Raw genomic sequence first — 12,322 nt, forward strand, 5'->3', positions numbered from 1 at the left:
TTCTTCTTTTTAGGAAACAGTAATGACGAATGACTCCATCAATTAAAGAGACAATTTACATTTATCTTTTCCAGAATAGACATGTATCAGTGTAGTTAATTTAATATTTAAATCAAGAATCCAGAAAAATGCAAGTCCCTTTGCCATAAGAAAAATGCATAACCCAACTTTCCTTTGTATAAAGCACTATAGCAGGTGGTATCATCAGGAAAAAGACTCCATTGTAGGAAAGCATTTAGATTAATTCTGACTTTCCTTTACATGAAGTGAGGAGAGAATGACAACAGTGACAATCTAATGCATGATGAAATTTACTAAGCAGAATTTTATTTTTTTAGTTGGTGGAATTATGATTTATGTAGTTGATATTGGAGTGGACTTCTGGGTAGCTAGTAAATATTTCTGTCAAGGACAATATTGTTGGGGTATATTGATACTGTGCTTTAGAGGTCTTTCATCATTAATAACTCAGGTATTCAGTTATGAGTGGTTTAAAAATGACTGGGAAGGTACTGATACTGGGAAGCTGAAATGGATTTTTCTAGTTCATCTCTTTCAATGTGGAATTTTTATAAGGTAAGCACATTTTAAAATTTATTTTAAAATGAGAAATCATATTGCTTTAAGATAGTTTATTAAGAAATGCTTAGTATGGCTTCAGGGACAAAACCACTTCTGGCCTTAGCAATTACTGTGCCATGTAAGCAAATGGATTTTTGTCTGCTTATGCCAGGGGTAAATTATGTCAGGTTTTGATGGAAATGTAGATCTTCTTTCATTTTACCTGTAAGTAATAATTTTTATCATTCACAGCCTAACTCTACTTGATTCATTAGCCTTTTGATAGGGCATATGTAATAAAAATGCTTGCTTTATGGAGTAATACTGTTGTAAAATAAATGTAAGTTTTTAAAGTGATGTTAAGAAGGGAATTAATTTGATTACACTAAGCAGGTGAGACAGCTGAAGTAAGAGGTAATTTTTGAACCTGAGAGTCTAACCATATGTAGAAAAACCACCAAGATTCAGGAGAGACATGAAGAGTTGAATAGCTAGTAAGAATACTTGCAGCAGTACTTCCTGCAGGGACTGTAACGGTGACAGGAACCTTTGTTTGCTGAAAGGCACATGTCCAGGAATAGTTTGAGATACCATATGCTTAACATTCTGTGGTAGCTTTGCTGTAAAGTTATCATTATCATTATAGAGATCATTTGTGCCAAAACTTTACTTCCATTTTAAAACTGACCTGAAAGATGTTGGTGAAAAGTCCTGAATTTTAATTATTTTGGGTATGCAACATGTGAGAAACATGAGTGAATACAGACTTATCGGAGACACTTAATAAAATACTTATTTAAAATGCCTCCTTTAACTTCCTGTACTAATCTATGGACAGCAATGAAAGATATATTTATGCCAATGTAAAAATTCCCCTCACACGCATGTTTTATTCACTTGATGTTATCATGGATTAAAGAAAACGATGGAGCTTTTACATGTCGCAATTAACTTTTGCCTCTCAATATTCTTTTTCCTTTTGTCCGTCAGCTTTACTTTCCTGCTCCTCCTCCTCTTACAATCCTGAAGTTTTAGAATTCGCAGAGGAGTATTTCCTGACAGGTTTAACTTTTCTAGTGTCAGGTATTAGAAAAACTTAGAAATACTACATGTTGAAGAAAAAAAAAATCCTTCTTCAATTTTTCTGGATGGTTTCTTAGTCACTAACCAGATCCATGGACATGGATTGGTTCATGTGAGTTATACCAAGACCTGGCCACAGGGACTCTACCAGGTTCTGCCTTTTAGCGGGGATGTCTCAGGGCCCACTGTAGCACTCCCCTTTTTGTCTGCCCCCAAGGCTTTTCACCTTCAGATGTGGCTGGGAGTGCCATTCTTGTGCTTGTGACTTACAAACCTGCCCCTCTGAGTTTGTTTCTTCCAAAGGCAATTAAAGCCATGACCTCTGTTTCTGATAACTGATGATAAATGTTAAGCCAGTAACCGTGGTGTAGAACGGCAGAAGCCACTCTTTCAATGTCTGGCCGAAAACCTCCCTTCCCCTTTCTCTTCCATCACCTCATTCTCTGTAATCTGTTCAGGACTGTAATTCTGGTTTCACCTTTGGCTTGGTTTTACACTCCCAGGTTGGCCCTAAAATTTCTTGCTGATTTGTGCCTATCTCACCTTTCAACACAGACCTCAGAATTCAGATCCAAGCTCCAATCGTCTACAACTCTAGATACTGTCTTGACTCAGCACTTGTATCTATTAAAAATGCTCTTTTACAGGCAAATCTTCATGAATTACCTTAACTCTAAGGTAATCCGTGAAACTCTTGGATTTACCTGAACTCATACCCTTTCCAATAAATACCTCTTACCATGAATTTCTATAATTTTTGAAGCTTCTTTCCCAGAATTAGCCCCATCTTCTCTTGAGTAGCTTATTATCTAGTAAACGTAATTTTGTCCTTTGCACTAACAGTGTTGTCAACTTGGTCACCTGTTCTCTATTGCACAAATGATATTTTCTCCTATGCTGCCTCTTACGCTTGGAAAAAGTTTTCAAGTTGATATGTATAAATTACAAAGTTCTTTCAGCCACTCCTCAAAATTCAGCAGTGTGATAATGCATACTGTAAAGTATAAACTGATAACAGCAAGCTGATGACTGTGCTTCTGATCAGCTGTTATATACTTCCTATTATATGTGTTTTCTTAGGTGTATCCATGTACCACTCCCTGCTGTCCTCCTTCTTAGTCATCTGATTTATGCAGTTAATTTAGACAATGAGTCTCTCAGGCTTATCTCTATAGTCTATTGATAAAAATAGATTTTATCAGGAATTGGATCATACTTGTTAAGGTGAGCTTCTCCAGAAGGTCATTTGGGACAGGAACCTACATTCTCCATTCACTACAGAGGAAAATAGGGGCCTAGCCAGTAAATACGACTTGGCCAGTGAACTCAGGATGCCTGAAGATATAAGATGTGAATACACCTTACCAAATTATCTTTCTTCGTTTCTTCCTTTTCTTTCTTCCCTTCTTCCCTCTCTCATATGTCTTTTACACCTCTTGCTCCGTCTTTGAAACAGGGAAGTTCATTATGTTATTTTTGTACAGTGCACAGCACAATGGAAATCAGTCTGGTTATGTTATCACACTGCCGATGGTAAGTAATAAATATGGAAATAATATGTATGTATACACTTACATACATGTATGTATTAAAAATAGAGAAAAAATGAAATTAAAATTATTTCATATCTAATAAGGCTTTAGTTTATGTTAATGGCAAGAATGTAGACCTGTAACTATATTTCATCTGAAATGTTATTCTCTGCAAGGAGTAAAATTAAGTTGGTATAGTATATATTAGCTATACTGACTGAAATTATTTTCAGCCTGACCCATTTAAATGGGTCAAACAGATGTTGGTAGAATTGAGAACAGACTGCAGCATAACAGTCAACATTAAGACAATAACACAGTCAGTGAATTTGGAAAAAGGAGACATTTCCCTGGGGCACCATATGAATTCTGGAGCCCACAGACATGTAGCAGTTTGCAGCATCAGTCAAGGACACCTAAGGAAGACTAAATTTTAGCAATTAATAACCTTCACTGTCAGAATAGAAGGCCATACAGGCAGCAGCCATTGTGATATTGGCAGCTCCTATTGTGTCTTTTGATGCTTAAAGGTAGGCTCAAAATGCCCTGCAGCCTTGAACAGGAGCCAATGAAAAAGGTTTTTTTTCAAAGATGAATTCTGAATCCATGAGACATCAGAGTAAATGTGAGTGCTTTGCTGAACCTGTGATTATTTCATTACATGTTTTTAAAAGGTGATAAGAAAAATTCAGTCAAGATAGGTCATATTCAGTTTATACTGGTACAGATTTAGCAGCTGTTAAGTCACACCCAAACCAAGAATGGATCAAAAATGAAGACTGAAGCTGGTAACATGCCTCTAGCAATTTATGTGTATAACAAGAAGTTCCACAGGACAAAATAAATAGAAATGTATTTAAGATACCAAGTCAGTGAGGTACAGACAGTCAATTAAAAGTGGAAAATTTGTAATGCTACTTTAAGTGAGTTGCAGGTTACATAATAATATGTGCTTGATCACATTTTCTTAATATAAATTTACTGTCCTAAGTATTGACTTAGTTGCATCAGTTTCATGGACTTAATCCAAGCCTTTCTCTACTTAGAAGAATAAGTTTAACATGCAGCAGAGAATAATTTTCCTTTGATTAAGGACTTATACAATGCTGCAAACTGTGACTGCATGACCAGAATTTAGAAGGGACAATCATTGCTGCCAGGTCTCTCTCATACCCTCCCTGTGTGAATTTCTAAATGGCACCCAAATCTTTATCAGTGTAGTTTGATGAGAGGGGATGTGAAGTCTAGTACTGGGACTATGGTGGAAAGTCTTCAGTGGAAATCTGAGGGGAAGCAGGTGACGTGGAAGCACTGGCGAGGCAGTCTGCCTATGACATGTCAAGGCTGTGAAGCAATAAAAACAAGTAGCTGTCACCTCTGTGAATTTCCAGTCATGCTTGGAGAGCCAAAGCTTTCTTAATTTTACCGGAGACCAGGAGCAAACTTCATCCCTTATGAAATGATGATGAAAATGTAGGAGTGACAGTGGAGCTGTGTTTCAAAGGGTGTTTATAACACGTAGGAGTCCTATCATCTGCGTTCTCCACAAAGCAACACTACAAAGGCAGAAACCTTTTTTTTCCTTATCAAAGTGAATATGATCTTTAGAAACACTCATAATTCTTTACTGTTCACATATGACAATTCCAGTTGTAAAGAAATTGTGATTTTTTTACTCTATTGGCTTCCAAGTAGCTTATATACCTTGGATTACTGAAACAAAGATCCTCTTTAATGAGTTTAGAGGGAGAAAACGTAAAAGGCAAGCCTGCATTTGTCTGTATCAATGACACACTACCCATACCCATTTCACCTTAATTTTAAGATGTATGCCTACTTAAAATACACAACTAATCCAATACTTTTAATTACTGTATTTTTATTCCAGTTGAAGTAGCTTTTTAAGAGCCTTTTTTCAGTTTATGAAGATTGAAACATGGAGCAACTATGGCAATAGATATATTAATATAGGAATATAATTATGATAGGTTCATAGCAGGCACAGCGTTTAGGTGAGCCATGGGCATGATAAAGGAGAAAATTTGAGTCTGATCTATCCCTTAGTACAGACTGAACTTTGCCCTTGGCTGTGAATGCAGTTGTCCGATGTTAGGCCTAAAAGTTGGCTATGGGCCCTTCCTAAATTGTCCGAATATTGCATGCCAAATGGGCAGATGGGAATGGGAGTGTAAGCTCAAAATACTCTTAAAGGATAAAAGATTTGTCACAGTAAGTTACCTGGGGGTGTGGAGCTCAGGGAATACCACCTCGCTTAATACATAGTCAAAGAGCAAGGGAAGTATTTGGACTTTTCTAGAAAAAACAATGTGTTTTATACAGTATTCAAAGTCAGAAGTGGACTAACTGAAATCGCTACAACTAGTGAAAAATAGTATAGCATACCATCTTATAACAATATAAACCTAGTATACCATATGCAGAAAGAATATGCTTCCAAAAACTGACAAGTGATTTCAGGTGTGCATTCAGCTGAAATATTCCTTTTACAACATGTCTAGTTCTTGTCTTGTGTATCATCTGCCCTCTCAGCTGTGAGCTCTGCAGCTCAAAATTTGTGCAGCTGGTTTCCACTTCTTGCTGCTTGGAGAAACACAGGCTCTGGTGAATGAGTCCATGGACAACTAACAGATTGGTCTACCCAATTGTTTTTTCTTGAAAACATTGCAAACTCTCCAGATGTTTACATCTCGGATGCAAGAACCAGATGTTTTGGAATCCTAATTGTTTTATAAATTGAAAAAGGTATAGATGCCATGCCAAACAGTTCAGTTCTTTGCTTACGAGTGATTATTCAGAGAACAGTAAGATAAATACACAGAAACATAAAAGCAGAAAAGAGTTTCCTTTGGCAGTAAATAACGGATCTAGAGCCAGCTCACAGAATCAATGTACAGCCTGAGTGGCAGGGATGCAGCCTATGAATCTCTGCAAGGAGAAGAGCAAAGGCTCTTCCTCTAAGGCTCCTCAGTAACATAACTGCTCCACACCTACTACTGATGCTTCTAGGTTGCAATCCTGGGGAATTCTCACTTGTATGGTCAACAGGCTTAACATACCAGGGAATAAGTCATGATTGCTCTAGCATGCACTTAACCCTGGACCTGCAGATCCCAGCTGTCTCACTTGTAGCTCTGGAAGAACCCCTGACACTGTGTCCCCGTGGTCAAAGTATTCAGTCTTTAAAGATGGTGAAGGTGTTAAACTTTTAACACCTGGAGGAGCCAGGAATTCTTCTGAGCTCCCTTTATAAGCAGAAGGGGACTGTGCTCCAATGTCATATTGCATGAGAGCTGGGTGTCTAATGATCTGCTGCCCCCTGTTTTCTCTGTAAAAGAATTGCAACTGCATGGGTTTCATGGGATCCGTAGCGTGTAGGATCCTGTGGACGACCAGGGAATGGGGAACCTGCAGCACTTCAGCATGAGTCTTGAAATCATCTCAGATGCAGCCTGAGGACCTTGCCTTTCTCAGCCTGCACGTTAGCAGACTTGTACAACTGTGTAAGATAACCAAGTGATGGTTTGTGGTGGTCTGCTTGATTTCTCAAGAAAATAGATCTGAATGAATGACGTAATCGTCATAAACAAAATAAATTCTTCTGTCGAGGGGAAGAACTTTAGCAATGTTAATAATGCTAGAAAAGTTAGCTGAATAACAGTGAATTTTCTTGAAAAAGGACTGCTTTTGCTGTCATTGCCTGCTAGTTATAGTCAAAATGGGGTCATTGGAGAAGAGTATTGGAAGCTCAAAACATGTGGGAACTGAATAGGCAGAAAAAGGCTTGAAAGTGATGTCTGAAGTCTGTTATGCTCAAAATCCTGTTTATGGGCAAACACACAGGATTTATATACCTATAAAGCCAAGAACTTAGTATAAGTGAAATCATAACAGTTGATTCCAAGAATCATTATTAGTCTAGATCTATTTATTACAGGAAAAGAAAGAATACTTCTATGCATAAAAAGTTTCAGTAATAATAATACGGTTAAAATTGTTTGCACAGATATTTCTTTGTTCCTATCCCTTTTCTTTGTGTTTTGCTCACTCTTCTTCTGCTCCTCTGGGTCCTAATGTTGGCAGTTTCATTCGGGGGGGGGGGGGGGGGGGGCGCGGTATTAAGGGTGTTACCAGCGTCTGGAGTCTTGTTGGGAGGAACATGATGTTCATGTTGATGGTTTCTTCTTCTTCACCCTTAGGATCCACTTGGGTCTTTTTTGTATGTTCGCTAACTCACTTTCAGACTTTGCATTCTCTTACTTCTCTGCAGCTTCATGTTACATCCAAACTAGTTTCATGTTACATCCAAACTAGTTTCATCCAGCTCCAGGTCTGCATTTCTATAAGTGACCATTGGTGAGTTGTTTATAGCTGTGGAATCTCCAGTGTCAAGCCATCCTGTATCATCCTATCCATGTACTCTTCTACGCTGCATGCTGTGTCTCCACATCTCAGGACCTCTGCTATCATACCAGGACTATATTTCTCTATTCAATGTCATCATGTCTGTCATAAATATCTCATTCAATACAGAATATCTGCTTGGTACTGTTACCTATATAAAACTATGGCTGTACCACACAAAAATGAGCAAAAGTAAAACAAATTAGCCCCCCTGGTCAATTGGAAGAAATCACCAATTTTTCTGCAGAAAATCCAAGCTAAACCAAGTAAAACAAAGTCACAGACAGGTCAAGAAAACTTCAAACAGAGCAAGCCTGACAAGCCTCAGTCCTGAGGCCTTGCAAAACTTATGCTGCGTTACTAGCAATGACAGTGCCTAGCAATTAAGGTGCTGCAGAGTTACAAGGCTTAGTCTACAATCTGCACAGCCAGTGTCACTGACCACTTGATGTCAAGTAAACAGCAGAAGAGAGCAAGCATTGCTTTGCTTCGAGGTAGGATTTACATGCATACTTACAAGGATACTTCTCCCTGCTTTAATTTGTTGACTAGTTCCAAAAGATTCTTTCTTTGCTGCTGAACAGTTCAACTGGAAAGAGGTCTTTAGCTGTGAAAACCTGTTCTTCTGGAATTGCACCATTTCATCCATTACAGAAAGGAGCATCACCTACCTCCTTTGGCTTCCAAAGCACTAAAGCGATGAGTCAGATCATTCCCCAGGGCTATGTGTGTGTGTGAGTCCATTAGGGACAGTGGAAATACTACAATTTCCAGCAGCTGGACTTCTGGTCCTATATCAGGTTGTAGCCACCATCCTGTTTTCCTAAACACAGCTGTAAAGATTTCCATGTACAATAGCTGGTTCCTCCCTTAACTATCAAAATGGTTTTTGATTAAAACTTAAGCCTTCTCTCCCCTCTGAAGTGCTATGTCCACCTCCAGGCCTGAAGCAAAGGTCTTGAAAATGAGCTAGGTTTTACTTATCTCTAAGCAAAGCATTAGAGACATCCTCAACAGAAAAGGTTCTTCACCACACAGAAAGATGCTTTACCATATTTCCTCTTTTAGAGGAAATGTTCATTTAGGCTTAATTGAAAATAAACCAGAACTGTTCTAAAAGTCACTCCGGTGCACTCATTTGCCAAGGCAAATGGCTTCTTCATGTAAAACCACTCAGATTATTAATAGAATCTGTCAGTTCAGGAATCCATGTGTCTTGAAAATAATTTTTCTGAAATGAAAGTCTTCCTGCGTATTTAGAAAATAGCACTGTAGTGATTTTGTTTTTTAAAGCCTATTGCATGTTTGCAGTTCATCAGATATTATCCTTGGGGCTTATGGATCCATATTATACTTACATAGATGTGGACGTTCACAGCTGGATATTCACTAATACCCTTAAAAGGATACAAAGAAAGTGAATGAGTATCTCAAAGAGACACTGAGAACAGGTGCTAAGGGAATTTTCAGAAATGCGGTACTTTTAAAGAAATAAGAACCTAACAAAATAAAGCTTGTAATCTTTATTCAGGCAAGTCTCATTCTGTTCTAGTAGTTTTTACATTGCATTGGTATCACTGGTCATAAATGATTATCTGATATTGCTGATACCAGACAGATATTGGACTAAATTTTATCTTAGTAGAAGGTGCTGGATTACATTCAAAGATAAAATGTGAATGGAGAATGAAATGGGAAAAATCGTTGTTAGGCTATGTAATTTTATTGAGTTGCACTTTTAAAAAGTGCTGTTTAATCAAGTCTCCTTTTTTTATAGGTATTGGTTTGCTTTGAAGTATGGCTGGCAAGCTGCATTTAAACAAAACAGCAGCAGAGATGCATCAGAAACAGACCCTCCCAACTTCATTCAAAAACAAGCTGTTGATGTAGTGACTGATATTAACATGCTCAGGGTGTTCAAGACTTTTCTTGAGACCACGCCACAGCTTTTTGTCCAGATTTACATCCTCATGGCACACGGCAAAAATAATTTCTATCAATGTGAGTCTACCTTTCTCCTTAATTTGCAAGTTGAGTGTCTTAAAAAGATAACTTATGTGATTGGATAACATTTTAAACATACCTTGGAAAACACACACTCCACTGTATAATTACTCTGCATTTAGTTAGAATTTCTGTCTAGTACATGGTCTGTTCTGCTAAATCCATGGGGAGGAAGATTTCACTATAACAAGTCATAATATCTAATAGAAACATAATGATACATCACTTGCAAATAAGCTATTGAATACAATTAGTATATCATTTGCAGAGCAATTTGTTTTGTGTGCTTTTGCTTACAGTTTCTTTTAAAACTACTAACTGGGCATCTTGAAATCAGTAATGTATTTAGAGCAGCCCGGTGAGCTGTCACTATCGTCATCCACATGTTACAGATGAGGGACAGAGTCAGAAAAAAACTAAGGATACGTCAGCATTGCAGAATGCAATATGATGAAGAGATACCGGTTCAACTCTCAGAAGCAAGACAGCAGCTGTACCATTTCCAGCTCTAAAACTAGCAGCATTATTGGCAAGACATTGCCTTACTCAGGGTTGGAATTTATCTAACCAAATGGAGAGACCTGCGCTGCTGTCTAGTGTTCCTTCATAGTCCATGGAGTCAATAGGTACTCAGAGAAAACGGTCGGATGAATGTCATCTTGAATATGACCATGTGAAGGGTCAAGTCTTAGTTATAGATTTCTACATTATAGACACCCCAGAGTCAATATCAGTTGCTGAAACTTAAGTTTTTATGGGCTATTTGCAATACTTTGGGAATTTCTAAGTCATCTGTGTACGGAGATGGCAAATATGAGACACAACTTAGGCTAGACCATCAACAGCCAGAGGCCAGGCAGGATAACATAAGCATCCCAAACAGCATTAGATGCCTAGATTTAGGCAACGAAACTGAGCTTTAAAATTAAGGTGACTCGTCCAGGAGCATAGAATAAATATAGAATTGGTATAAAGAAAGTGTTAAGAAAGCATAAACTTGTCCAAAAGTTCATTCAGAAATTATAATGTAAAATAAGTATATTTTTCTAAGGTTTAACATTTCTTCTTGTGTTTTGTTTAGATGCTGCCATTATTATGTCTTTTTGTGGTATCTCCTTTTCAACAGTTGATTATCAGATATCGTTACGAAAATCTCTGCCTGATAAAGATGAATTTTGTGTGCTTCCCAAGTTAGTGTATCTCTTCTATAAACTGCTTACCATCACTTCTTGGATACTCAGTATTTCACTGATCACTGTACTAAGTGTTAGAAGTTCTATAATTCTGCTGATATTTCTTTGGATCTGTGGCTTCACCTGGACTTTGAAACAACATACAACATTTTGCAAATCTAAGAAAATGGAGTATCTGTACAGAACTGTTGTTGGAATAATTCTAATTTTTACCTTTTTTAACATAAAAGGGAGAAAAACAAAAGTTTGCATTTCTATTTATTATGCTACTCACACAGTTGTAACTCTAGGTATTTTGTTTGTATATATATTCTGGAAACCTTCCATTATCACAGAAATACATTTTACAGTTGTGAGCATCCTAACTACTCTTAGTCTGGTGTTAGGTATTATTTTTCTTGTTATTTATTATAGGTGTTTTCATCCCACTGCTTATGGCAGACCATGGGCGTGTTCAGATGAAGTTGATGGAGAGGCAGGACGAAAAGATAGAGTGGAAATTGGTAGATTTCAAAATTTCATAATGCAGTGAACAGTATAGATTTTTTTGTGTGGACTTCAAAGCAAATACTTGCTGGACAGTCTGTTTCTCTGTCATTGTTTCTCGTGTGTCATCACTGAGTAGTACATAATGGACCAGAGTTACTGGGCCTGAATAACTATTGTTTTCTGTGATGCTGTACAAAGCCTTTATAACATGAATATTTCTCTATGTGCTGGTCAAAGTTACTTTTGAAAAAGAAGCAATTTAATCTATCCATCCAACACAATCCAATGTTGTAGTTTTTAGCAATGCAAATAAAACATAGGAAAAGCTAAAAGTTAATCAAACAAAAGCTAGTATTAAAAACATATTCTATTCATTTATGTTGATTCTGTTAAAAACAAGGCTTGCTTTTTTTGTCTTGCTGGAAGTAAAGAGGATTGCATTTGAAATAATTGAGGGCAGTGATCAGTTATCTGCTTCTCCCCATTAGTGTAAGAGCTGCAGTTCTTCTTTAGATAAGCATAGTTACAAACCGTACTGCCTTCTCCCTAAATAACCCCTGAAGAAAACCAGCTTTGATTTATGGCTCAATCACTGTCTTGCCACAAGGAAATCTGGGGAGATATTTTCAAGCATTTTATCTTCTAGGTGTTTTAATGACTCCTTTATTGTTTTTGTTCTGCTAATCTTCTAAGATTAATCTTAGCAAGATTATTGCTTAGATCTTCTACACAACTGGAGAAAAGAGAAGCAACTGTTCTGATGCATTGCAGTCACAGGGGCTGGGAAATGATGGAATAACCAGCTTATTCTATCAAGATTTTTTGGCAGAAGGCAGAGTGAAATTAGACAACATTTCAGTGCTGTGTTCAAATGTTAAATCAACAGCAAAGGAAAAAAGGTTGATAGTGTCGTGGTTTAACCCCAGCCAACAACTGAGCACCACCCAGCTGCTCGCTCACTCACCCCTGGTGGGATGGGAGAGAGAATCGGTAAGGGTAAAAGTAAGAAAACTCGTGGGCTGAGATAAAGACAGTTTA

At 37.6% G+C, this 12,322-nt stretch overlaps 1 protein-coding gene across 1 annotated transcript; it reads left to right on the top strand.

Annotated features, from left to right (window-relative positions):
- The first annotated feature begins 301 nt into the window (after positions 1-301).
- XKR9 (XK related 9) lies at positions 302-11,327 on the top strand. The gene is made up of 3 exons (XM_075495727.1): positions 302-576; positions 9,376-9,599; positions 10,684-11,327. Exons 1-3 carry the CDS (start codon positions 302-304, stop codon positions 11,325-11,327), a joined length of 1,143 nt encoding a protein of 380 aa, XP_075351842.1.
- The last annotated feature ends 995 nt before the right edge of the window (positions 11,328-12,322 follow it).

The sequence above is a fragment of the Mycteria americana genome, chromosome 2 (genome assembly GCF_035582795.1).
Source record: "Mycteria americana isolate JAX WOST 10 ecotype Jacksonville Zoo and Gardens chromosome 2, USCA_MyAme_1.0, whole genome shotgun sequence".
In the NCBI taxonomy this organism is placed as follows: domain Eukaryota; kingdom Metazoa; phylum Chordata; class Aves; order Ciconiiformes; family Ciconiidae; genus Mycteria; species Mycteria americana.